The sequence below is a fragment of the Astatotilapia calliptera genome, chromosome 13 (genome assembly GCF_964374335.1).
Source record: "Astatotilapia calliptera chromosome 13, fAstCal68.1, whole genome shotgun sequence".
Lineage (NCBI taxonomy): Eukaryota > Metazoa > Chordata > Actinopteri > Cichliformes > Cichlidae > Astatotilapia > Astatotilapia calliptera.
The window spans coordinates 33,727,615-33,752,641 of NC_137434.1; the positions used below are offsets into that span (position 1 = coordinate 33,727,615).

The 25,027-nt window shown below is 41.4% G+C and overlaps 1 protein-coding gene across 4 annotated transcripts in view; it reads left to right on the forward strand.

The window, feature by feature from the left end:
- Positions 1-765: 765 nt before the first annotated feature.
- The window catches only part of gbf1 (golgi brefeldin A resistant guanine nucleotide exchange factor 1), an 82,717-nt gene continuing 58,455 nt past the window's right edge, over positions 766-25,027 (forward strand). For all 4 annotated transcript variants that reach the window (XM_026190775.2, XM_026190776.2, XM_026190777.2 and 1 more), the window contains exons 1-3: positions 766-1,062; positions 8,312-8,415; positions 8,630-8,696. In XM_026190775.2, the coding sequence (XP_026046560.1) occupies positions 8,320-8,415; positions 8,630-8,696 (163 nt within the window). In that variant the 5' untranslated portion in view covers positions 766-1,062; positions 8,312-8,319. The remainder of the gene's footprint in view (positions 1,063-8,311; positions 8,416-8,629; positions 8,697-25,027) is intronic.

Below are 25,027 nucleotides of genomic sequence, written 5' to 3' on the forward strand. Positions count from 1 at the left end.
CTTAGTACAAAGAGCCACGTCCGAGAGCCGAGGACGACGTGTGGAGAGCTCCAGAAGGAACTGGAGTCAGTAGGTACAGTTGTTTCAAAGAAAACAATAAGTTATGCACCCAGTCACCATGGAGTGTATGTCAGTATCACCTTTAGAACAATAGTTAGAAAACTGGTGGCAAAAATGTTTCATAGCAGTTCAAATAAGAGATCTGCAGCAGCAACAGTAACATGCAGCTCGATGCTTCAGTATTATGCAAATGTGACTCACAATAATATGTAAGATCAAACCATGCAATTAGGGTCATGATTTGTTTGACAAAGATAGAATTTGTGTCGTTTTGCTTTGGTACAGCACCACAGAGGATTTTAAATCAGTCAGTATGTGATTGAATTCCAGACTTTCAGCTTTAATTTAAGCGGTTTTACAAATATTTTACATAAACTGCTTTAGAAATGAAACGAAACGTACGTGTAATGGCCAGAACACAGCCAAATGACAGCTAAGCGTCACAGTGGGATTGCTCCTTTCGTGCTTTCGTCATCTGTCCTTCGCAACCTAACCCGCCACTAGTCCCGCCTTTATCACTATGTAACGCAAGTGGTATTTTTGAGAACCCCTGTTATTTGTAAATAGTTATAAAGTAACACAAGCATTAATATAACAATCAGCCTTATTTCATGATCTGATACGTACTTGTATAATGAAGCCGTATATAGCCTTAAAAACTACTTGGTTTAGTTGCACGTCAATCAAAACTGTGCAATCATGTTCGGTTGAGAGTGTAGAGCTTTTCCACGTCAGTGTGTTTACTAAGAGCAGAGTGACAGCTGGAAGGTGTAGACTTTACTGACCTGTCGAGCATTTTTAAGCGAATGAAGAGCCGGTGTTTGGGAATATTTCGCTATCGCACTGTGGGATGTCCGACCTTTTTGCTTTGTTTCATTGCGGAGACTGAACTGAACTCTGGTCTTTTTCATTCACTCTTGGCCGGCTAGCCTACTAGCTTACCGAGCAAGGCTAGCATTAGCTATAGAAGGACTTCATCTGCGATACAACCGCCCTAGACAGGTAATATATTCATTTCAAATGGACAACAGAAGCGTTTTATGTTTTACTCAGCGGAAGTTTATCCTAAGCAAATCAGGGACGTACATAGTGGCTTGGATGATGAAAACACAGCTACCAGTAGCCTAAATAAGATGCTAGCTAGTTAAGCTAAGTAGGTAGCATGCAGGTAATTGGTCCCGTAAATTGCTCATTTACATTTGAGTTCGTCAGAACGTCGATTAAACTTAAGTCTGACGCCATGTTTTTCTTTTGATCAAATGATAAATGCCTTTCAATGAGAGAGAGCCTGTTGAGTTTGTCTTTAAGGAGATACTGCCTAATCTAATTAGCCACATAGCATATTAGATTATCAGAAGCTTGCATGGCTGAGTTTATTTTTTTGTTTCTTTTTACACTGATTGATAAAATTGTCTGCATTCTGACACAGAGGTTGAATCACCGGAAGTTACTTGTAATCCAGACACAGGCTAAAAATACCACTTTCCCCCAAAACAAGCACAAACTGTTCCATAAACACTGTTACTTTTTACTCAGCTTGTTTATGGGGTTGGTATTATGTGATTTTTCTTTCTGTCTAAGGAAATATTACCATTTTAAAGGGTTGGTACAAGTTAACCATAAAAATGTTTTCCTGCACATAAAAAATCCTGGCACCCCATCAAAGATGTTTTGGTTTCCACCAAATAAAAACCAGAACTGTGACAAAGATATTTATTTGTCAGGTTTCATTAGCTGAACCTAAAATACATTTCATTTTTGTTGCTTGTGTCAGCTGTTGTTGGAGATGAGACATGAATATATGAGGCCAATTGATTATGATGACTGTAATTACATTAATTTAATTAATTGAATTTAACAATAGTAAAATGTGCTAAGCTTAATTGGTGAGTTGCTGCTGCTGCATATTTTGACTATCGTTGATGCCCGACATCATCGTCCATAAGCACGACCCTAGTGACATCACCAGCCCCTGAGATGAACATTATAAGGAGCAGGTAGGACAAGGTGTCACTAAATAAAGGCCCCTGCACACTGAGGACACTACTAAAACAAAGTTACTTAGGTGTGGAACAAGGTGCCTTTACTTTGTAAATTAGGGATGTTTTGGCAACTAATTTCCTAGTCAATGAAATGCTCAAAGATTAGTCCACATCTGGGCGTTGTATGGCCCTGGACCACATCCAGCCTTGTAGTTATCTCTGACTCGCCCACGTGAGGACATTTGGGAATTTGGATTCAAATTTACATATGTACATGTGTGCACGTGAATGCAGCTTCAGTGTAAATGCATTGGGACTGATGTGTATGACAGATGTGAGTGTGCTGTCAGCTCACATTTAAAAAACAAAAACAAAGGAAAAAACCCAAAGATTTCTCAGCCGGAAAAGGGTGGAGTGGCCACTCCGGGTCGGGGATGAGTTCCTCCCACAAGTGGAGGAGTTTAAGTATCTTGGGGTCGTGTTCGCGAGTGATGGGAGAAGGGAGCGGGAGATCGACAGACGGATTGGTGCTGTGGCTGCAGTGATGTGCACGCTGTACCGGTCCGTCGTGGTGAAGAGAGAGCTGAGCGTAAAAGTGAAGCTCTCAGTTCACCGGTCGATCTACGTCCCTACCTTCACCTTTTGGTCACGAGCTGTGGGTAGTGACCGAAAGAATCCCCGGGCCACTGACCGGTACCGTCGTTTGGTACCAGGTCCCGAGAGTTGAGGCTCAGGTGTGAAATTTATGGTCTTCAGGGTTTTTATTGTTAACTCCGTTTCCTGGGTCTTTTCCCGTGTTGTAGTTGTGTCTTATTTTGAAAGTAATATTTACACGTTACCATAGCGACCAGAGAGCATTAAGGGACAGAGAGGAGGATGTTACTCTCAATGTTGTTGGCGCATTTCAGAAGGACTAATAAAGTTACACACTTACAAAGTGAATTCGCGTTTATTATTATATTTACAAAATACCACCGTTTTTGTCTTGGTCGGATCATTTTATTTTTTTGTATTTATCAGCCACACCTTGAAGGCCGGCCAGTTTGGTTTATTGGTCAGCTGACGCTAGTACTTATGACTCTATTACCTCAATGTCCATTCTGTGGCTGTTCACTGTAGTTTAGGTAGGTGGAGGATGTTTGTGCTTGTGGAAGTCAACCAGCAGCTCCTTTGTTTTCTCACCTTTGAGATGGGGGTGGTTCCGGTACCACCAGTTGACGGCGTCCTCAGTCAGTTCTCTATAGTCCCTGTTGTCCTCATTGGCGATGAGGCCAACAATTGCTGAGTCATCAGAGAACTTCTGAAGGAAGCAGATACCAGAGTTGAAGAAATCTGGGGTGTATATGTTGATTATGAGCTTACTTACGATAGCCAAGTTAGGGTAACTTATAAATCGTGAGTATTGTGACTGCTGAAGATGTTTCATATTTCTAATATTATCATATGTAAATGTTAGAATTATTTGTTAAACAATTTAAAACTTTAATAACCTTACAATAAAGCAACATCTCAGATTTAATCATTTTGAAACAAAGTGTAAACTTTCCATAACTTTGTATTGTAAGGTTTTAGGGTGGTTTGTTTCCCGGCTCAGGCATTACTGCTCGACTATGATAGAGTTGGGTGATCCAAGTGCAATTTCCTGACATGTCCTCTTTTATTACATAAGGGTCCAACCACAGATAACCTTGTATCTGTCCATTACCAGCATTTCACTTCTATAAATCTTCCAAGTTTGTGTGGTTTTTCCATGTCACCTGATGCAGCTTTCTCTACCGCATTTTTAACATCCTTATGTTTATCACCACACTGTGTTTATGTGCTGAAAGAGAAATAATTTCCTTCCTTGTAATAAAAAACAATTCTGAAGTGTGATGTCACTAACTTGGACAGTTTGGGAACTGTGGTGGTTTGTCTCGAAACAACCATTTCGACTTTTTTCTGGAAATACAAACTAGATTTTCAACTTTAGTTTCTAAATTTCAACTCTAATACTAGCTCTAATACGCCATCTTTTTTTTAAAAAAAAGGGACCTAATGATTCTGTCCTCTTCTTTATGTAAGACTGTAGATGTAGTTGTCTCACCCAGATGTAAGAACTAGAGACCTCTGACTTTCTGCATATGCTGTGGGGGAAATACAGACCCGTTAACAACTGTGGCTCATGAAATGAATGTCTGGTAATTCTTCCAGACTGCTGTCAGCTCCTGAGCATTGGGCTCATTCTCTTGCCAATATCTACTTAATATTATTATCCTTTTTTTTTTTTTCCATCAGCTATACGCCTGTCACTGTATCCAGCTATTTACACTTATATCTGGGTGTTATTTTAAATAGGCTGCTTTCTGTGTATTCAAAAAATGAATGGTATGAAAAATTGCCATGAGAGTCATGGCAAAAGGAACAAGGTTAATCCAACTATTCAGACCTGTACTGCTTGTCAAATATAAATCACATGTCATTTTGATTCTGTTTGGTTATCCATATTGGCTTTAGGCATTGGAAAGCCAGACACGGAAATTTGCTGTTTGCTTCTTATATTCGATGCACATTTACTGGTCATAGTTCTTAGACTTAAACTTGAAGCTTGAAGACTTAACTTTCATATAGTTTTTGTAGAAATTTGGTATTTGACATTGAATTTTTTAAAGTCTCACACATAAAATGACACAGTATACCTACTCAAATTTTTATTGGAACCTATCTGTTCTGAATAGTATGATCAATAATGTATGTTTCTTTTTTTTAATTTATTTTTTTAAATATCTATGGTTTGACTTGAAAAGCATACCGGTGGTGCATCTGCTAAAAATCGTGGACTAGTTTAAATCCTGGTGACCAAGGGCCGTTTTCTGAAAAATATATTGACAACAATAAGTTGGGGAAAGATGTCACCTAGGATTTATAAAAAATAACATGGGTGCATCTACTAGGAGGCTGAGGGGTAGCACTGGCGACCACCAGTATTTTTACTGGATGCCGCCGTCAATACTACCAGATTGACGGCAGCAAAACTGGTACGGTAGATAACATCACCCCCACCCAAGACCCCGAGTGTGATGGAAGAAGGATCATTGAGTGTGAGAGAAACTGACCTGAGAGATGGGATCATAGCGAAGCTTGAAACCTGGATCCTCCCTAGCCGGTTACCACGACTATGTAAAGTATCCTCTGAAGATCTACTAGATGATGTGAATGAGCACATGGCTCAAAACATGAGCGGGGCACAGAAAGGGATGGGTAATAATACCAGAGTAGGTAAACACCAGCTGCTGGTAGATCAAGCAGTCGTCCGAGACTGCAAGACTAGACTGACCAAACTGTGCCCTTTCTGGATTGATTACAAGAAGGCCTGTGACTCGATGCCCCACACATGGATCCTGGAATACCTAGAACTAAACAAGATGAACAGGACCCTAAGAGCCTTGATCAGGAACTCAACGGGGATGTGGCGGACAACACTAGAGGCCAACTTCAAGGCCATAGCACAAGTCACCATCAAGTGTGGGATCTACCAAGGAGACGCTCTGTCCCCACTGCTGTTCTGCATAGGCCTGAACTGACTACAGATACCGACTACGGGATGGAGCAGTTGTCAATCACCTCCTGTACGTGGATGACATCAAGCTGTTTGCCAAGAGTAAACAAGACATTGATTCACTGATCCACACCACCAGGATATACAGCAAAGACAAAGGAAGTCGTTCGGACTGGAGAAGTGTAGTCAGATGGTAACAAAGAGAGGGAAGGTAGTCAGAACTGAGGGGACTGAACTACCAGAAGGCAACATTGCAGACATGGAGGACAGTTTCAAGTACCTAGGGATCCCGCAGGCAAATGGGAACCATGAAGAGGCCGCTAGGAAAGCTGCAACCACCAAGTACCTGCAGAGGGTCAGGCAAGTCCTGAGGAGTCAGCTGAATGGCAAGAACAAGATCCGGGCTATCAACACGTACGCCCTGCCCGTGATCAGGTACCCTGCTGGGACAATAACCTGGCTAAAGGAGGAGATGGAAGCTCCTGACGATGCATGGAGGGTTTCACCCCAAATCCAGCACCCTGAGGCTGTATGCTAAGCGGAAGGAAGGAGGCCGGAGGAGACAACGACCATCCATGAATACATCAGGAACATGGCTCCAACTGACCACATGGTCAGTGAATACCTCAGGCAGCAGAAACCCGAGGAAGAGGAGGAACCATCATGGATGGACAGGCCCCTGCACGGTATGTACCACTGGCAGATAGCGGAGGTGGCTGACATCCAGAAATCTTACGAGTGGCTGGACAAAGCTGGACTGAAAGGCAGCACAGAGGCACTAATCATGGCAGCACAGGAACAAGCTCAGAGCACAAGATCCATAGAGGCTGGGGTCTATCACACCAGGTAAGACCCCAGGTGCAGGCTGTGTAAAGATGCCCCTGAGATAATCCAGCACATAACAGCAGGGTGCAAGATGCTAGCAGGCAGGGCATACATGGAACGCCATAACCAAGTGGCCGGCACAGTGTACAGGAACATCTGTGCCGAGTGTGGCCTGGAAGTCCTGAGGTCAAACTGGGTGGTGGTGAATGACCGAGCTAAGATCCTGTGGGACTTCCATGTTAAAAACTTAAATTCTTCTGTGATTATTTTATTAAGGGTGAAAAAACCTCGATGACTTTCACTAAGAAAGACTTACAGACAGGCAGAGATGGTGGCTGCCTGCTTGGATGGATCTTTAAGAGGTGACGATAGTTTCAGTGCAAATGAAACGCTGCAGCTGAACAACAAGCACTAAAATGAGAAAATCCCTCTTTTGAACGTTGTATTTTCCTAAACTTTATCACAGAAAAAATTATTGTTTTTGTAACAGTGATTTGTAAATACGTTCTGTCAGTGATTCCTTGAATACCATTTACATGTGATAAAATCAGGGCTGGCATCGAGAGGATATTTGGGCTGGGGTTTGGAAGTCGCTGGCTTCTGTGGGGGTGGGAGCGCTCTGAATGGTCACCCACTGTGTGACAAAGGAACCCACTGTGATGCTAATGACAGCCTGTGCTTTCTTACCTGTCTGTAAAAGTCACAGCAGGCAATTTACTGCATTTTAACATGATGCAATCCATACTTCATTAGTAAAGCTACTGTCAAGTCATCCATTCAATATATTTTTACCAATTGTGTTATAAAAGTGTTCATTTATTTATTCACCGTTAAAATACCATATTACATTTTGATTTTGCATTGTATATAAGAACATTAGCAGTGCAATAAAAGCCTCGTTTTATGCTTTCATGTTCAGAAACACAAGTCGACAATAATCAGAGAACACAAACGGTGTTGGCGACTGTCAAGCCTTTGAGTCGCCGAGCAGCTGAATAGGGGAATAATGTTGACGCGCCCGCTGTTTAAAACGTTAGTCAAAGTTCCAAGTTAAAACTCCTTTATTTGTTATCAAATCCTTAAAATCCGTAGAAAAACAGTGAACAAAAACATTCCAAGCTTGAGCGGTCAGCAAAAGTCGACTTCCCCCATCACCCACTCATTCACAAAATTTCCCTCGGGCCGTGAACAGGTGATATAGCAATCACTATTACTGACACCACGTGACCAAAAGCTACGCCTATCCACAACAAACAGTACTTTCTGTCTGGCTGCTTCGCTGTGCACAGCCTCTATTTTATTTGCTGCAAACACATATCCAGGTATGAGTCTGTCATAATTAAAAAAAACCCTGAACAAGTATAAACATATAGTGTAGCAGCCTGTAAATGACTGCAGCGCCACACTGCTCCCCCTGGTGGATACATTAGACATTACCACTGGTTTTCCTAGCTGTTTAGCAGCATTACTACTCCATGGTTGCCTCATCCACGTCACAGGCAGGGGCTATCATTACGGTCACCCATCTGCCGGCAGTCAGTCAGAATTCCTTCATGGTCCTGTCAGGGAGAAGGCAGCAGTACACATCTTTCAGTGGCTGTATCTGTCCATGGTCCATCCTTTAGCTCCAGTCCCTCCTGCGCCCTCAGCCCAAAGCCTAATGTTCTAAATTCAGCAGGTATCCAATCATTATTTTCCCCAGCGTACTTTTTACACTGGATGCCCTTCCTCTACCTACAATTGAACAAGTAACCTTTCACTTGCTAAGTGAACGTAAATCAGTGTAGCATGGAGCCACAGATGAAGAGCCGCATTATAAACGCCTGTAGAAATGGCCTTTCAGTGACTTCAGGTTATTTAGCCTGGCTCTAGAAGTGACCATATGCTATTATGTGTTTTCTGTCAGGAAGCAGCATGGTGGATAAGAACATCTACATCGTCCAGGGTGAAATTAGCACCGTTGTTGGAGCCATAAAGAGGAACTCCAGATGGAATACCCACACTCCACTAGTAAGTTCAACACAAGCGTGTTATGTGTTGTTTTACACAGTTAGTTAGATTTACTAACAATATGAAAAAGTGACCAGCGTGAACGTGATGAGCTCCAGCTTGGCTGTATGTCTGTCTACAGTCAGTCTGCTTCAGGGCCAAACAGTAAACCCATAATACTGATAATACTGTGTGTAAGTGTTTTCTTACCAATCAGATTCTGTTCTTTACCCAGGACGAAGAACAGGACCCATTACTCAACAGCTTTGGCAATCTCAAGGACATCCTGAACACCATAAAAGGTACGTGGCCTTATTTAGGCTGTGTGCTAATTTGAATTCCACTTTAAATACTGAAAGATTTGATTTTTGAGTCACAGCTTCACTGGAGAACCTTCAATCTGTAAAAAGTGTTATGAATTCGTATTATTGAACAGATACGAGTCTGCAACTGTTCATCAAGATTTGCTTTGTTGGTTATCTTATTTTCAGGACTTCCACGTACTTACAAGTTTATTTATCAAATGACCTGAAGTTGAAGTTAAAGGACAGGTCCACTGTTCTTCTGTAAATCACCATGGCATAGATCTGTTAGAACGTGCTATATATGGGTTTAGCTCAGGAGGCAGAGCAAATGATCTGCCAATTAGAAAGTTGGTGGTTTGATCCCAGGCCGGGTGCTAAAGTGTCCTTGGGCAGGATACCGTACACTCAGTGGAGAGTGTATAAATGTTAGAAAGCACCAGAGTGTAGTGTTGTTGAGTGAGGCATGTTGTATAAAGTGGAAAGAACGATTTACGTTACGTAATGACTCACTGTGTTTTGATTCCTGCAAATGTGATGATGACATTTTTGACCTTGACCACAGAATTTTTTAAATTTTTCAATAAATGCCAAATGTACCATGTATACATGTATATAAATAAATGGCCTGGCCTGTATTTATATAGCGCTTTACTAGTCCCTAAGGACCCCAAATAGAGCTCCTGTGGACTTGCAGAGCAGCTGACAGTCTATGTGACTCATGTTTTCATGCTTCATGTGTGAAAATGTCAGAGATCACAATAGGTCGCCTATTATATTGACTGGCTCTAAATGGGATCTTTTTATCTAACATTACTCTTAGCCAACAGAAGAAATGAGCAGGAGCGAACCAGCAGTTTGTATTTTACTGTTTCGTTCTAGTTGCTCGAGGAGTCTGAAAGCAAAGTGTTAACAGTGATCAGTGATGTCTACACAGATCAGGTCAAGCAGGCATTTGTTGCTCTTGTTGATAGCACATCTGTAACAGCCGTCAGGCTACGATGAGAGTTACAGTAGTGCTGTTACAAATGTGCAGGGAAGGGTTGGGTGGCTTTATGAAATGATGGTTTCCAGTTTAACTACCTGAAGCTGCTGGCCACCCAAGGTGCAGAGGGTGTAGTGCACATACCCCAGGGCACACCCACACTTGTGTTTCCAGTAGATTCAGGTTGTGCCATTGGATGTTGTAGTAACATTGTTACTGAGTGGGACCAGTTATTCACGAGTCCTCGTGTCTGTAAGTACAATGGTGGTGCTGAAGCCCCGCCTCTCCGTCAGCTGGCCTGCTCTTTCTGAGCGGTCCAAGCTGGCTCCGTCCCGCATGTTGTCATGCCTTTGGAGTGAGAATCCTGGCAGCTCCCATGGCCCTGCAGCTCTGGGCAGTGGGAAAGATGAAACACACACAGCACTAAGCCCCCACCGCTGCTGCTGCCTTCCTCCAGGGAATGCCTCTGCCACTGTGAGATGGACAGGCACTGCTGGCTGAGGAGGAATCCACAACACGGGCTCACCCTCCTCTTTTCTTTTCCTCCTTCCATAAGCTTTTCCCTTCAGCCATCAAATCACCAACCTCACTGCCTGCATTATAGTTCTGTGTTTGACCAGACTGCAAGTTGAATGTAATGCTGGATTATTCTTTTTTTCTTTTTTAGACATTTGCATTAAGTAATGACTTGATGTCAAGAATGTTTGAAGGCCTTGTTCCGTCCTTAAGTCCAAATCTCCTGTGCAGTCAGCCTGTCAAATGTTTCATTCATACTTGGGTTAGAGGAATAACCGCAGCAGAGCCAAAGTGCTTGAGAGACTGATCAATTTGTTTTGTTTTTCGCAGCAGCACAACAGCCTAATAAACCTTTCACACAGAACCTCAGCGCTGTGCTGGTGGATAAATCTTGTGGGTGGGCTGTGTTTTGCTGCTTGGTAGTAGCCCAGCTGTCTGCTTAATGAAAGCCCGGTAATTCCGTTCGCTCTCGTGTGCGTCTCCGTTCCTCTAACGACAAGAATCAACCAGCAGAGGAAACGGGCATTAGTCCCCACAAGATTTCTTTTCGTTTTTCTCTGCAGCTTAGTGTCGTGGTAGCATCGGTCGCTCTGGCAGTCCTGCTCTGCTGTAACCGGCGTGATTGACAGGACCATGTGCCGTGGTGCAGCTGGAAGTATATCATCTGCAATTTTAGTTGGGTAAATATAGCAGGGAGTCTTGTCAAGCAAAGAGATGAATTGTTCTGGGAAAGGAAGTGTTGTGTCTGTTTTGTGAAAGCGGGAAAAGCTCTCCCCCAACTTCTGGAAAGTGTAAGGTCCGTTCTTGACTTCAGAACAATGAGAGCACAGTCAAATAGTTGGGCCAGCGATGGGCCATGTGTTGTAATGCCCTTATTCAGACAGGCAGTCCCAGGAAACCGGAGCTATTCCACCGATTTACATGGGACGGTTTGTATCGAGCGCCATACTTAATGCTCCGGCGCTAATCTCATTAGACTGGTGTAACTGAGTGCTTTTCACAGCTTTGACCAGAAACTGAATCGGTATTTTCTTGCTAAAAATTGTGGCACAAGAGGCAGACCACTGAAAGCACTGACCATTCATTTCAGTATGAAATCAGGTCCTAGCACACCCTGTGAGCGCTCTATTGTTTAGCAGTTGTCTGTTGTCTCAGTGGCTGCTGCTGGCTTTGGTCGTAGTTGTTAGCACGTTTCATTCGTCACACATAAAAGTCGCCCAAACAGAAGATGGTGATGCATTTATTTTTTCTTCTGCTGCCCCCCCCCCCCCCCCCCACTGCTCTGACCACACTGTGAAACATGCAGACCAAAAGTGAGGGGTGTGCATAAATTCTTTTGATCGTTGTGGAAGGAAACGTTATCAGGTGCTCGTTGGCGAACAGTTGTAACGACGTGAATTACGATGTTCTTCCTAATCCGGGCGCTGCGCTGGAATTACAAACAAGCCGCCGACGCTGACAGATTGTCTTCCCAGATTCCCTGTGACCATGAACTCAGAGCTTTGGTGTTCTAACATGGAGGCGTCGTTCTGACCTGCAGATTGAGTCTTCATCTCTTACTTGACATTGGCGGAGGGTCTCTCCCACACAGGGCCGTTATCACACGGAGAAATCCGTCTCGCTCTCTTGTTGAATAATTCTGTGGATTTCTTTTATTGGCTGACTATCCCTCTGAGACTACAGGAGAGCAGAGAACAGCCCTTCCTGAAACAGATTGTATTTCCTCTCCTGCTCACCTTCTTTTTTGTTATGCAGAAGTCACTGAGCCTCAGCTACTCAAATCTTCAATTCTTTCTTTTTACTCCCTGCACTCCCACCTCCCCCATCCCTGTGCTGCAGCCAAACAGTCTGCTCCTAAATCCCTTCATTTTTATTCATACAAATACAGGTTTAGAGCCCCTTGCACCCTCCAGATACATAGCCAGAGTGGCCCTTTGACTGACAGCTTTCCCCTTTACATCCAGACAATAACGAAATCCACAAGCGCACCTCTAATTGACTCGAATCACTAGCACGGCGCGAGGAGCGGATGTCTTGGGGGCATGGCAGTGGACTTGCAGAAGGAACACGGCGGAGGATCACTTGATTGCTCTCTAGATGGGCTTCGTAATAATTATCCGGCTTATGAGGCGTTGCAATCGCAGAATTATGGCAAAAATATGAGATTTTTAATCATTTCGCTTTGAATGCTCATATTTCTTTCTTTGATTTCAGTGATACTTGAGGGCCACAACAACAACAACCCTCACTAATTCATCCCATTTTACCTTCATGTCAGTCATCAGGAGAGCATGCACACATGCTGTCCCTCGTCGTCTCATTTCAAGGTCGCGTGCATGCAGTTGTAGGCATCGGCATGCCTCTGGGGATTGCAGCCCAAGCACTTATGAACTGGTTGTGGCCTTTTACCCCCACCTTCAACAGTCTCACCCCTCCCTCCCTCTTTTCTGCCACCTGATCTTCACACATATATCACTCCCAATTGAAGTGGCAGAAGACAACTGGCAAATGCCGATGAAGAGGCGCCATAATTCATGCTGCTTAGCTGCTTATGCAAATATGTTTACTTATGAAGGCATTCTGAGCACAGAGAATGTGCCTCATGGCGATGCTTCACATGTCTGCTGCCAGGCCCCGGCGTCTGAAACCCTTAAGCATGAGATTATGTTCTCATTCCTTCTGTCAGTGTCGTTTTATGACACAGTAAGAAGACGGTGATCGATTCAAGCCGTCCCTTCTATTAATCTGTAGTCTGATTTTTCAGGATAAATAGTCCAGATTAACTCCTGAGTGTATTAGTATTTAGTATTTATTTATTTATTGTCATTGTCAAGAACAATGAAATTGCGTTTGGGGCTTCCATACAACCCAAAAAAAAGAAGAAAATAATAAATACCCCTTAAAAGCCCAGTGTGACTCCAATGCAATAAGACAATCCTTAGCAATAATGTTCGTAGAAATTCAGACAAAGACAAAGAGTGGACACATTATTGTACTGCTCTCCTACAAACTCTAACACTGGCACTGATGCATCAGGAGGAACTTGAGCTTCAGATATACTCTTTAATTAGACGATGCTGTAAAATAACGCATGTACAGATATGAAATGTTTAATCACAAACGTGCTGTTTTCATTCAACTCTTGTTGCATTAAATAAATACAACAAGTTGTAGAATGAATAAGATGTAAACGGAACAGCACTGGAGCTTTTAGATTGAACTCTTTAAGCAGTGCTGCCTGACAGTTTCTTCTCATTGCTGCCAAAGAAGCAAACAAACCAAATGCTTTGGAAACAGAATATAAATGTTCGCTGCCTCGGTGTAGCACGGTCCTGGATGCCTGATGGGAGACAGCATGGACTATACAGGTGTGCCAAGCATTTGGCCTACTGGTTTTAAGAGTCCCATCAAAACAGCTAAAAGAAGTAGCCGCGGGTCCTCAGACAGGCTGCCACCTAGTGCTGGTTCGTAGCTGTAAATCTGGCCAGTTAACCGGGGAATGACAGGCAGGGCTTAGGCCCAGTTTGAAGTGGGGATGCAACTGTTGTTCTGTTTCAGACGCTCTCAACAATGTGCTGAGTGGATCGAGAGTCCCACCAGAGGGCTATTAATCATCCTGTCTGTTTGGGTGGGGGTGGGGGGTCTGGACTTAGTCACAGAGGCAGCAGAGAGCTACATGGGACAAAGGGTCGAAGGTGCCGCAGAGGATCTGGATGTTCTGACAGAGCTGAGAAGAAAGCAAACTCTTCCCCATGAACCCCGAGCTGAAGGAAGAGGAGGTCGAGGAGGAGGAAGAGTGGGTGGAGGAGGAGGTGGAAGGCAGCTTTGGCTTGAACGTCAGTTTTTGAAGTTTTAGTCCACTCATAATAATCCTGAAGTGATTTCAGATCAGTTCAGCTTAGTTCCAAGTCGTTGAGCTTTTGTGGACATAATTTATTTCTGATGAATCTCTGATCAAAGGTCACAGAAGCATGATGTACACATTTAAACTCTTATTGTTCCTAAATGCAGTCGCTGCCACACATTCTGTGTTGGAGTCTTTCCTTTGGATGCATTTAGCTTATTAGGACAGTCTGGCAGCACAATGGAGGAATGTTCTTTTGTTGGCACTTATCAGCTTTACCTCCAAATAATATGATTGCTTGGTTTTTTTGCCTTATTATTATTGTTGTTGTTATTAATGTTATTATTATTTGGACTGAACGGCCAAAAAAGAACATCCTTTGCTTGGTAAACCAAAACGTCTTCATCTGGCCTGGTCAAGAACAGTTTGTTGGGTTATTGTATGAAAAAGCTCCGACTAAGAGACACCTTCATGACTGTAAAGACAAAGGGTTTACCTCCAGTGGTAATACATGGTTAAAAATGAAAAACAAAACAATGCAATTATTAATGTTACATGCGAGTATTATACTGAGAATCAATTTAGGGATAATGTTGACTTAGGCAATACATTTTCATTAATTCATTTAAACTGTAGAAGCCTCTATAAAAGTTTTGTTCTGATCTATGATTTTTTTGAATAATCTGAAAGGCAAGTTTAAAGTGATAGCACTATCAGAAACATGGATAGATGAGGAAAGGGGTTGGGACTTTCACATTGATGGGTATGAATTACATCATATAAATAGATCTAATAAGAAGGCAGGAGGTGTGGCACTTTTTGTTGATAGTGATTTGAAATGTAAACAGGTTGAATATATGTCTGTGGCTATTGATGATTTAATGGAGTGTGTGACAGTAGAAATAGAAAGGGAAAGAAAGAGTAATATAATTGTTACTTGTATGTATAGGAGGCCTGGGACACTGATAGAAACATTCACAGATGTAGTAGAAGATTTATTAGGCAAGGCAAAGGGAAATAAGACATTCTGTATTTGCGTTGATTATAATATTGATTTTTTAAAAATGTCCAATCATAAGGCATCATCAGATTTTTTTTGAGTTATTATTTGGAAGAGGGTTCTACCCTCTGATTACTAAACCTAGTAGAATAACTGAAAAGTCAGCTACTTCAATTGATCATATTTTCATAAATTGCTTGGAATTCAACATTATAAGTGGTCTTGTCATAAATGACACAAGTGATCATTTACCTGTTTTTGTTACTTTAGATTATAAAATGAAACAAAAGGAGGAAGTGTGTGTAGACAGATATATAAGAATTAGAAATGATGATGCAATAAATGAGTTCAGGCAAGATCTTATGAAAGAAGATTGGAATGAGGTTTATGTAAATGACGTTAATGCTGCATACGAGTCATTCTTAAATACTTATTTGGTTTTGTATGAAAATCACTGTCCACTGGTATTATATAAGCAAAAGAAAACTACTGGTAAACCATGGATAACAAAAGGACTAGAAAATGCATGTAAAAATGAATGAAAGTGGCAAAAGTTATCCCTCTTTATAAATCGGGAGACAGACAAAGTTTTAATAATTATAGACCAGTATCATTGCTATCACAGTTTTCTAAGTGCTTGAAAGACTCTTTGCACAAAGATTTGATAGTTTCATTGAAAAACATCAACTGTTAAGCGAAAGTCAGTACGGATTTCGACGGAACAGATCAACAGCAATAGCATTAATGAATACTATTGAAGACATTTCATCAGCAACACATCATAATAAATATACTATAGGGGTATTCATTGATTTAAGAAAAGCTTTTGACACTCTGCAACACTCCATCTTGATTTCTAAGTTAAGAACTTATGGTGTGAGAGGAATGGTATTGAACTGGTTATTTAGATAATAGGTTTCAGTATGTGCAGTGTTTAGGCGACTCATCTGATAGAATGAAAATAGAATGTGGGGTCCCTCAAGGTTCTGTTTTAGGACCAAAACTTTTTAATTTATATATAAATGACATTTGTGATGTGTCAAAAATGTTGAATTTTGTTTTGTTTGCAGACGATAAAATTTTTTATTGTTCCGGAGAGAACTTGAAAGAATTATGGTTATTGAAATGAAAAAAATTTAAAAATGGTTTGATGTAAATGAGTTATCACTGAATTTGGAAAAAACAAAGTTTATGATATTCGGAAACCGTGTAAAGGAGGAAGAGATGGTATTATCTGTACAGGGAGTATTAATTGAAAGAGTGACAGAATTCCGTTTTCTGGGTGTAATAGTGGATGACAAGTTAACATGGAAATCACATATTGAACATGTTAAAAAAAAGATGGCTAAAAGTGTTTATATCCTGGGTAATGTTAGATATATATTAGATTGCAAGACAATGAGAATATTATATTTTTCATTGTTTCTACCCTATCTGAGCTATTGTGTTGAAGTATGGGGGAATACATACGTGACTGATATGAAATCATTATATTTATTACAGAAGAGAGCGCTTCGAATTATGCATAATGTTAAATATAGAGAACACACTAATTTGTTTATAAAATTGAAATTATTAAAACTAGAAGACATAGTGAAATTACAGACTTTAACTATTATGTTTAGGGCGAAAAATAAAACACTACCTCTTAAGTTACAAAGTTTATTTGTATTGTGTTCAGAAAATGGGGACGGCAGAAGGAAGTTTTATTTTAAGCACCGGTTTGCTCGAACCACGCAAAGGCAAATGTGTCCAACAGTCACAGGCATAAGAAACTGGAGTTCTCTCAGTGATCATCTTAAGTGTTGTATAAATGTTTCTCAATTTAAAATCTGCTATAAGAATAAAATGATGAACCAATATGAAGAAGTTGAAAAGAATAGAATTTAATTGTAGAAAAATGATCCTTTTAGTTTGATATTTAGTGGTATTGCTCATTGTTGAGTATATTGTTCTGTTTGCTTTATTTTGTTATGTGCAGAAAATTGTCATAGTGTAATTTTGGTTGCCTACTTGTATTATCACAGATAGGGGGCAGGTATCAATAAGAATTTATTCTTCTTCCTGCTCCTTTTCATGCATGGAAACAGTGTTACTTTAATTGAAAGGAAGATTGTGTATGGGAATGCATTACTGCTGTACCATGTGTGAAATAAAAAAATAAAACATATCATGTAATGTGTTTAAGGATGAAATCAAACACGAATGATGGCATGAAAAAGAGGATGCTGATGATGCACAGCAAGCCTCAAACATGTTGTTAGTAACACAGTGACTCCTCCGTTTGATAGTTTAGTGGAACGCTTTCTTATGAAGGCGCTTCCTGAATTCCCTGCTGATTTTGGCTCGACGACTCAAAAGAACGTAACTTGAAACAAAATGGTGAACATTCGGTGTCTTTCGTGCCGTGACTAAATCGTAACGGGAAATCGTTTTTTTTAACCCTTCAGCCGTGAAAAGGAGTAATGTAGGAGCTTCCAGTCCATACAGGAGGTGCATCTACCAAAGCTCTTGGACAAGCCTGAATCTCTGTAACGCTTGTGAATGCCATAAGTCAAGAATTGGGATGTGCACAACTAGACAACTAATGGGCACTGTTGTCAGTCGGTACCAGACGTGCTGGTTGTTTGTTCTGATGAATTTTCGTTGGTACCCAAGTCCGGTAAGCTCTTTGTCTGAATGTCTACCAGTTGGAGCATAGTTGTTGAAACACTATACATCTAGGCCTGATGTTTACATGTTTTGTTAACACCACTAGAACGAGAGGCTCATTCTGGGCTCTCCCTTAGGAATAGGGTGAGGAGGTGGGTCGGGGCTGGGAGTAGAGGCGCTTCTCCACATCGAAAGGAGCCAGCTGAGGCTGGGCATGTCCTACTGGAGACCCGGACACACTGAAGAGATGTTATTAGATTTTCAAATGTTATTCTTTCTCATATTTATGACTGAGTTATGAGTTTTTTACATTAGACTCAAATTTAACTCAAACACTCAGATGTTAAGAGTTAGAGTTGGTTACTCAGATGTTAGTCGACTGAATTGCAGGAGCATCCCTATTAAAGAAGGAAGTCACCCAGAATTCCCAAATCGAGACTTTGGCGCTTTCAGACACAAACAGGCACATTTTGCAGTGGGTCACTTTTGCTGGTCAGCTGTTGATCAGACGCTCCCGGACAGTGCTGTCCACACTCAGGACGCTGGGACGGTTCTCTTAACTTATCCTTGGGCCATAGACTGGATGCAGTGTTTGGACAAAGTGTGTGTGTGTGTTACGTCCCTCTGCAGCCCCTAATCATCTCAATGTTTTCAGCTGGTGCTAATTGGCCACACCTTGTCAGGTGTGGATAAAAGCATACCTGAAGCAAGCTTCCCAGAGAGCTCCCTAGTCTTTGCCTCGGTGGTACCAGCCATTTGAGCCAACCTGCTATGCCATTTTAAGATAAAACTTCTTTTCACCTACACTCTAGTATTCGTCTCCTTTTTTATGTTGCGGCTTTTGAGCCGGGTCGTAACATAAGCGGGGGCTCGTCCAGGATATTTGGACATTTTAGTGGAGACTGAATGTCAGTTTGTTTTGCTTTTAAGTGGGTTAGTGATGGTGTTCACTGTAATTGAGCAAACTCCCTTTAGTAAGTGTGTTTCAGCTGGGTGGCTGTGCTGCCCTTCCATCCAAGCACTTGTTTGTTGTTTTGCTTTATTGTTTTAGTTTATTGTGTTTGGTGGCTATCCTAGGTGGGGGTACGCTTCAGAGTTTGGTAGGAGACTATATCTCTGGTCTGCTGCCTGCTCTCGAGTTCGCGTTTAAAGTTGCCTCGAGGCTGGTACACCACTGAAGACTAGGGTAGGAAAAGTAAGGGTTTTGTTGTTTTTAGTGTTTTAGGCTGGGAGTTGCACATAGTAAATCTAGAGCTGGGCGATAGAACGATAACGATATGTATAGCGATATAACTTTTACTCGATAGAGAAATTAAGCTATCGCGATAGACCTCGCCGCTCTTGTCCTCATAAAAAAAAAAGAAAAAAAAAAAGGTCAGCCGATCCAAATTAAGTAGCGCAGAGCCGGACCAATCACAGCCGCAGCGTCACGTCGCGTGACTTGTTACGTACAGCACAAGTGCCAAGCCGCACGTGTGTTTGTTTGGGAAGCAGCCAGCGGGTAATGGAGGAAATGAGTGTGCCGACTAGAAAAATCAACCGAGCGTGACCGAAGAGAAAACAGATGATGGTTCCAATGCCGGAGAGATTGTCGAACCGAAGAGCCACAGAAGTTCCGTAGTGTGAAGGTATTTCTGCTATTTCAAGTCTGACAAAAAACAGAGTAGCTGCACTGTAAATTGTGCCGAAAGCAAGTCTGGAAATACAATAAACTGGTGCATGCGTCACACTGTGCGCCACGTTATTGTTTCGGTGAAATGAATTTCTACAATACTGTTACTGTTAATTCTACTCTCTGCAGTGTTTAAATGCTTACATATACACACAGTTACTGTCCGTCCACACTTACGACTCTGTTCTGCTTCTATGCCCCAGCTTTGTTTACTTTTTCCCACCGAGGCTTCTAGACTTCTGATTGGCCAACATTTCTGCACGGTTAGGAATCTAGCGCCACCTGCTGCTTTGGCATGTTCATAGCAGCGTTTTCCTTCATTTCTGCCTTTATGTGTGGACGGGATTATTTTTTAAAACGAAAACGGAAAATCTCCGTTTTCAAAAACACCCGTGTACGTGTGGACGTAGCCTGAGTCTCTGACTGGAAGCGCTAATTCGTCATTCGGCTTTTGTCAGACTAAAGTAACTGTTAAAACTGTTTGAAAAGCTCAGCTATACAACAAGGAGAGATTGAGAATTTCCTTTTAGTTCTCAGTTTATTTGATACTGACAAAAGTTAGTCAGTTTTGTCTGTTCTTCTGTAAAACAAACTAAGATTTATTTTTAGAATTAATATTTTGTTTCTAAGTGGAATTGACAGTTTAGTCTGTTTCATTTGTTCTATTTTGAAACTTAAACGCTTTAGTGGCTGCCTTTTGTGTAGTTTGCAATATTTGCCTTTATTTAGCTGAAAAAGTCTCGTGTTCCTTAAGTACATCTACCCTGTTGAACTTATTATGGGAAATAAATATTTAAAAACAAGCTGCTGATTATTTCACATTTTACTTGTGAGCAACGGCACATTTAAATCTTACAAATATAGTTATTTGGCTTATATCGTGATAGATATCGTTATCACCTGAAATGAAAAAAACATATCGTGATATGAAAAAATCTCATATCGCCCAGCTCTAAGTAAATCAGTGGCACCAAACTTGGTAGGAGGTTTGAGACCATTCATGATTCTGGTCTGTAGCTGAGGCAGGTAGGCTGTTTTTAGGTTGGCATTGTGTGTACACCATGTGTGTGCATATGTCAGTGTTGATGGATGCTAATGAGATCTTTGTGAGGTGAGTGTTTTATGCTGTGACCTTTAGTGTTGTGGGGAATATGGCTATTTTGTTGGATCACTTGTGAGTGTTGTTGGCCAGGTGATGGCAATAACACTGTGGGGTGCTGAGCCACCCTTGATGTGATCATTGTGTGGCCATAGCTCTCTATTTTGTGGTTGGTCACTAGTGTGCTTGATTTACTGAACTTTTTGGATTAAAGTAACTTGTTGTGGTATAGGGCCACTTGTATGTGACTGTTTGTGTGGTGGAGACAACAGATCACTTAGTTGTGATTATTTGTTGCTACTTTTGGTTTTGTGTTGTAGCAGATCAGGTAATCATTTTGGGTTTGACTGTTGTGCTCCTTTGTGTTGGTCACATGTTACTTTTTGTGTGTTCAGTGTGGCAACTTCAAATCCTCATGCCCATCCATGCTTACAGATGCCAACTATAATGTGAACACTGTGCTTCTGTTAGCTTCAACTTTTATTCCAGGTTTGTGGGTCAAGGACCTGAAGGCTTCAGAGGGGCTTTTAATAAATTTAAGGGTCCTAGAGGAACCCTTTTAAGGGAGGAGGTGTTGCGTCCCTCTGCAGCCCCTAATCATCTCAATGTTTTCAGCTGGTGCTAATTGGCCACACCTTGTCAGGTGTGGATAAAAGCATACCTGAAACAAGCTTCCCAGAGAGCTCCCTAGTCTTTGCCTCGGTGGTACCAGCCATTTGAGCCAACCTGCTATGCCATTTTAAGATAAAACTTCTTTTCACCTACACTCTAGTATTCGTCTCCTTTTTTATGTTGCGGCTTTTGAGCCGGGTCGTAACAGTGTGATTGAATGAATGAAACTTGTAGTAACGTGCTTAGAGTAGAAAAGTGCTCTGTATGTTGTACATGGCTGTGAAGTGTGAATCACACGGAAGGAAACGAGGCTGTTGTTGGTGTTCTCCCTAGAAAGGTAGCAAAGCTGGTCAAATCACAGTACACAGTTCACTACCTGTGTATGCAGCACCCCCACCCTGTCTGTGGAGGTGAGGGTGTGTGTAGGTGGTAGAGCTGAGTTAGAAAATAAGGGCTTACATTATATTAGTATTTCAGGGAGGAACCGTCTTGCTGTCTTGCTTGTGTGATGCTTGCATCCTTAAGCCTTTGGTGTCTCAGTGTGAATCCCACACTGGTTTGATGGACTGGGTTAATAAACCTCTCAGCAACCACACACACACACACACACACACGCACACACGCACACAGCTGCCTGTTATTTCATGCCCCCATAAGGGAGCTGTGACCACAGACGTTGTAATACACATATCCAATTAGCTAAGGATTGCATCACATGTCTCTGGATTCTCATGGAGTGTCCACGCTGGCCTGTCCTACACACAGCCCATCAGATAGCACTGTTTTTACATTTTCCTGTCCTCAGTTCAACATTGCATCATTTATAGTATTCTGACCTCTATAGCCTGATTTGTCTTTGCAGTTTAAACAGTGTGAATTAGGGCTGGGCAATATGGCCTAAAATCAATATCACGATAAATTGAGCAGTTAACCTCGATAACGATAAATGGACGATAACCACCCCAAGTGCCAAAAAAACAAACTTTTTTTTTTTTCTTTCATTTGATGGGGCTGTGGCAGGCAGCATAGTTCCTCCAGTTATTTTGATAATATTATTCCCCCTAGACCTATTCATTGCAATTATATTATTACCACTTTAAAGGACTGTAAAATGTCACTGAAAATAAATGAAGACAATAGTAGTAAGTACTTTTAGTGGTTAAGATTTATTAACTGAACAAAATAAAAAGTGTAGGATACAATATGTAACCATGCTCTCTAAAAAATGTGTATCCCTTGTAAACAAAATAGTTTAATAATAAATATGTTTCACATTGGCTATTCACAAAGTAAACAATGATTGTGCAAATGTAATGCCATCATGGACAAAGGCCTATCTCTGCTAAGGCCTTGAGGTACTATAACTTGTAAACAAATAATGTCACAAACACAAATGTCAATTGAACACAGAAAAAACTATAATAAATACTAAGCACTGCCATGTGACTAGTGAAAACTACAAACTCTTAAACATTAAATTGTGCTGTTTGCAAAAAACTTCAATAGAACACTGATAGTTAAAATTAGGCAGGGCTTGAACATTTTTTTGTTAACAAGCGTCTCCTCTTCCTCCTCCACCAGCTCTACCTCCGTCGCTGCTGCTTCAACATTTAAATCGTCCTCCATTTGTTCACCCGTGTCTCGTCTTGTTACAGGTAGTAGAGTCATGTGACTCCACCCCGTCAAGTCTGTAACGTAGCACAGCGTCTTAAAGGGACATGAACATCGCCAACCTGCACATGCCTTTTCTTTTTTTTTTTAAATACCGAATTTACCGACATGGGCAAAATGACATCGATGAGAGTCATAAATTTCGGTAACGATAAATTTTTGATATATCGCCCAGCCCTAGTGTGAATGTCCTGAAAGCCTGAGCTTAGGTTTTGTCTTTATTTACTCCACATAGTTTGAAGTTTTTCTGTTCAAAGTTACAACTTTAAAAGTGTTTTTTAAAGATTGCTAATGGTAAAATGTTAATGAACTAGTACATACATAGGACCTTTTTCCTCGATTTGAGAACCCGGCTCATGTTCTCCTGCGACTCTTATTCACACTTGATGCTACAGGGGAGGCGTCGGTGTCTGCTCGGAGGACGTCAGTCCACTCAGTTTTTTTCTTTTAGTCTTTTGTGTAAAATATACACGAGTTTTAGTCGTCTGCTGTTCCTGTGACAGTTTAACGCCCTGTGAGTTTTCTGTGGCTGCAGTTCATTTAATGTTGCTATGTAGGGCTGTGCTGTACGACCCATGTCTCATCTCCATAACAAAAAAACACGTTTTTCTGTAAATTCAGTGAATAGTTTGTACAATCACCACATTAAAAGTACTATTTCTTTTTTCATTTAAGTTCAGTAATCCAAAATGAAATGAATATGGATCTTTCATGGCCTTAACACACGAGCAGTTATCAGTTTCCATCATGCGGTGTGCTGGTCATTAAAACGGTCTGTCTACAAACCTGCACAGTGTCCAGTCTGTGCGCACGCTTAACATCATAAAGCGTTGTGTTGTTTGGCTCGCCCACGTGTCTGTTGTTGCAGCCGAGGATGCTACATTGCAGATTTCAGCACTCTGACCCAACACTTGTAGTATAAATGAAGTGAATCGTCTTGTGTGACGTGTTTTTGGCTGAGCGTTGTGTACCTGGAGTGTTGAGCAGTACACAAAAGTGTATATCTACAGTGAGGTCAATAAGTATTTGATCACCCTGTGAATTTGCAAGTTCTCTTACTTCGAGATCATGGAGGGGTCTACAGTTTTCAGCATAGGTGCATTTCCACTGTGAGAGACAGAAAAATCCGGAAATCACATTGTATGATTTTTGAACAATTTATTTGTGAATTACTGTTTCAAATAAGTATTTGATCACTTGCTTATTAGCCAGATTTGTGACCCTCAAAGACCTGTTATTTTGATTTTAACACTCTGGGGTCGACCGACACGCCGGCGCGTCAAAGTCACATGAAGAATTTAAGACGACACGGCAACAACATGTAGCATCCCAGAGTCGAAAGGCCAGACTTCAAACTATATACCAGTTTTTAAATTGTGTCAATAGGCGACATACAACCAGGGTTATGATAAGAAATACACGTCATGTTTTTTTCTGAACAAACAGCGGTGTTTACAGCGGGAGAAACGGTAAAAACGGCGTTTTCTAAGGACAGCGCTCGGAAACACTCTGCGCTTGCGAGTGAAAAAAGACCCTTTCCTATTGGTGTTAAAGTGTACTATGTCAACCAATCAGAAAAATGATATGGCAACATGTGGCATTGAGTTGTTTAGGGAGAGGGGGCAGGTTTAGGAGTGACGCCCACGAGAGAAAGAAAGAAAGAGAGCATGTTTTCACATGTGAGACATGAGTGATGTTTAGTGTGTTTGGAGGCTGTAGTTAGTGTGTAGTGTAGTCATTGTTTTGTTTTGTGTGTCAGTGATACCAGTGAATGTCACAGTTGCTGCCTTAAAGCTAGGGCTGGGTTTGATTATCGATTAAAATCGATTCTGGCTTGGATAACGTGATATCGATTCATTGAAATCCACCAGGATAAAATCACACTTCATGCACAGCTCTCTTTCTGTTTTCTGCATTATTCGCTTGCTTGTTACGCACAAGTCTACCGTTGTTCACAGCCTGTCGGACGCTGTTCTTTTCCTTTTAATTACTTCCAAAAAGAAAGCCTCATTTCTGCTGTTCAATACTGAACAAATCTAAACTTTTTAAAATTATGCAGAATTGCAAAATGCTCAGCTGTGTCTCTAATAAAACCTCTGTGACTTTGCTCTGCTTCACTTGAGCAGCATCAGGTAACGTTCATGTGCTGATTAATGGTTTTCTTTCATTTTTGATCTGCTGCAGAATATTTTTAAGGTCATCTGCTGTAAAATCCCAGGCAAGGAAAGCACCTTCATGTTTTCTTTTCCTCAGTTACTTTCACACAAAGACCTCTGCTGT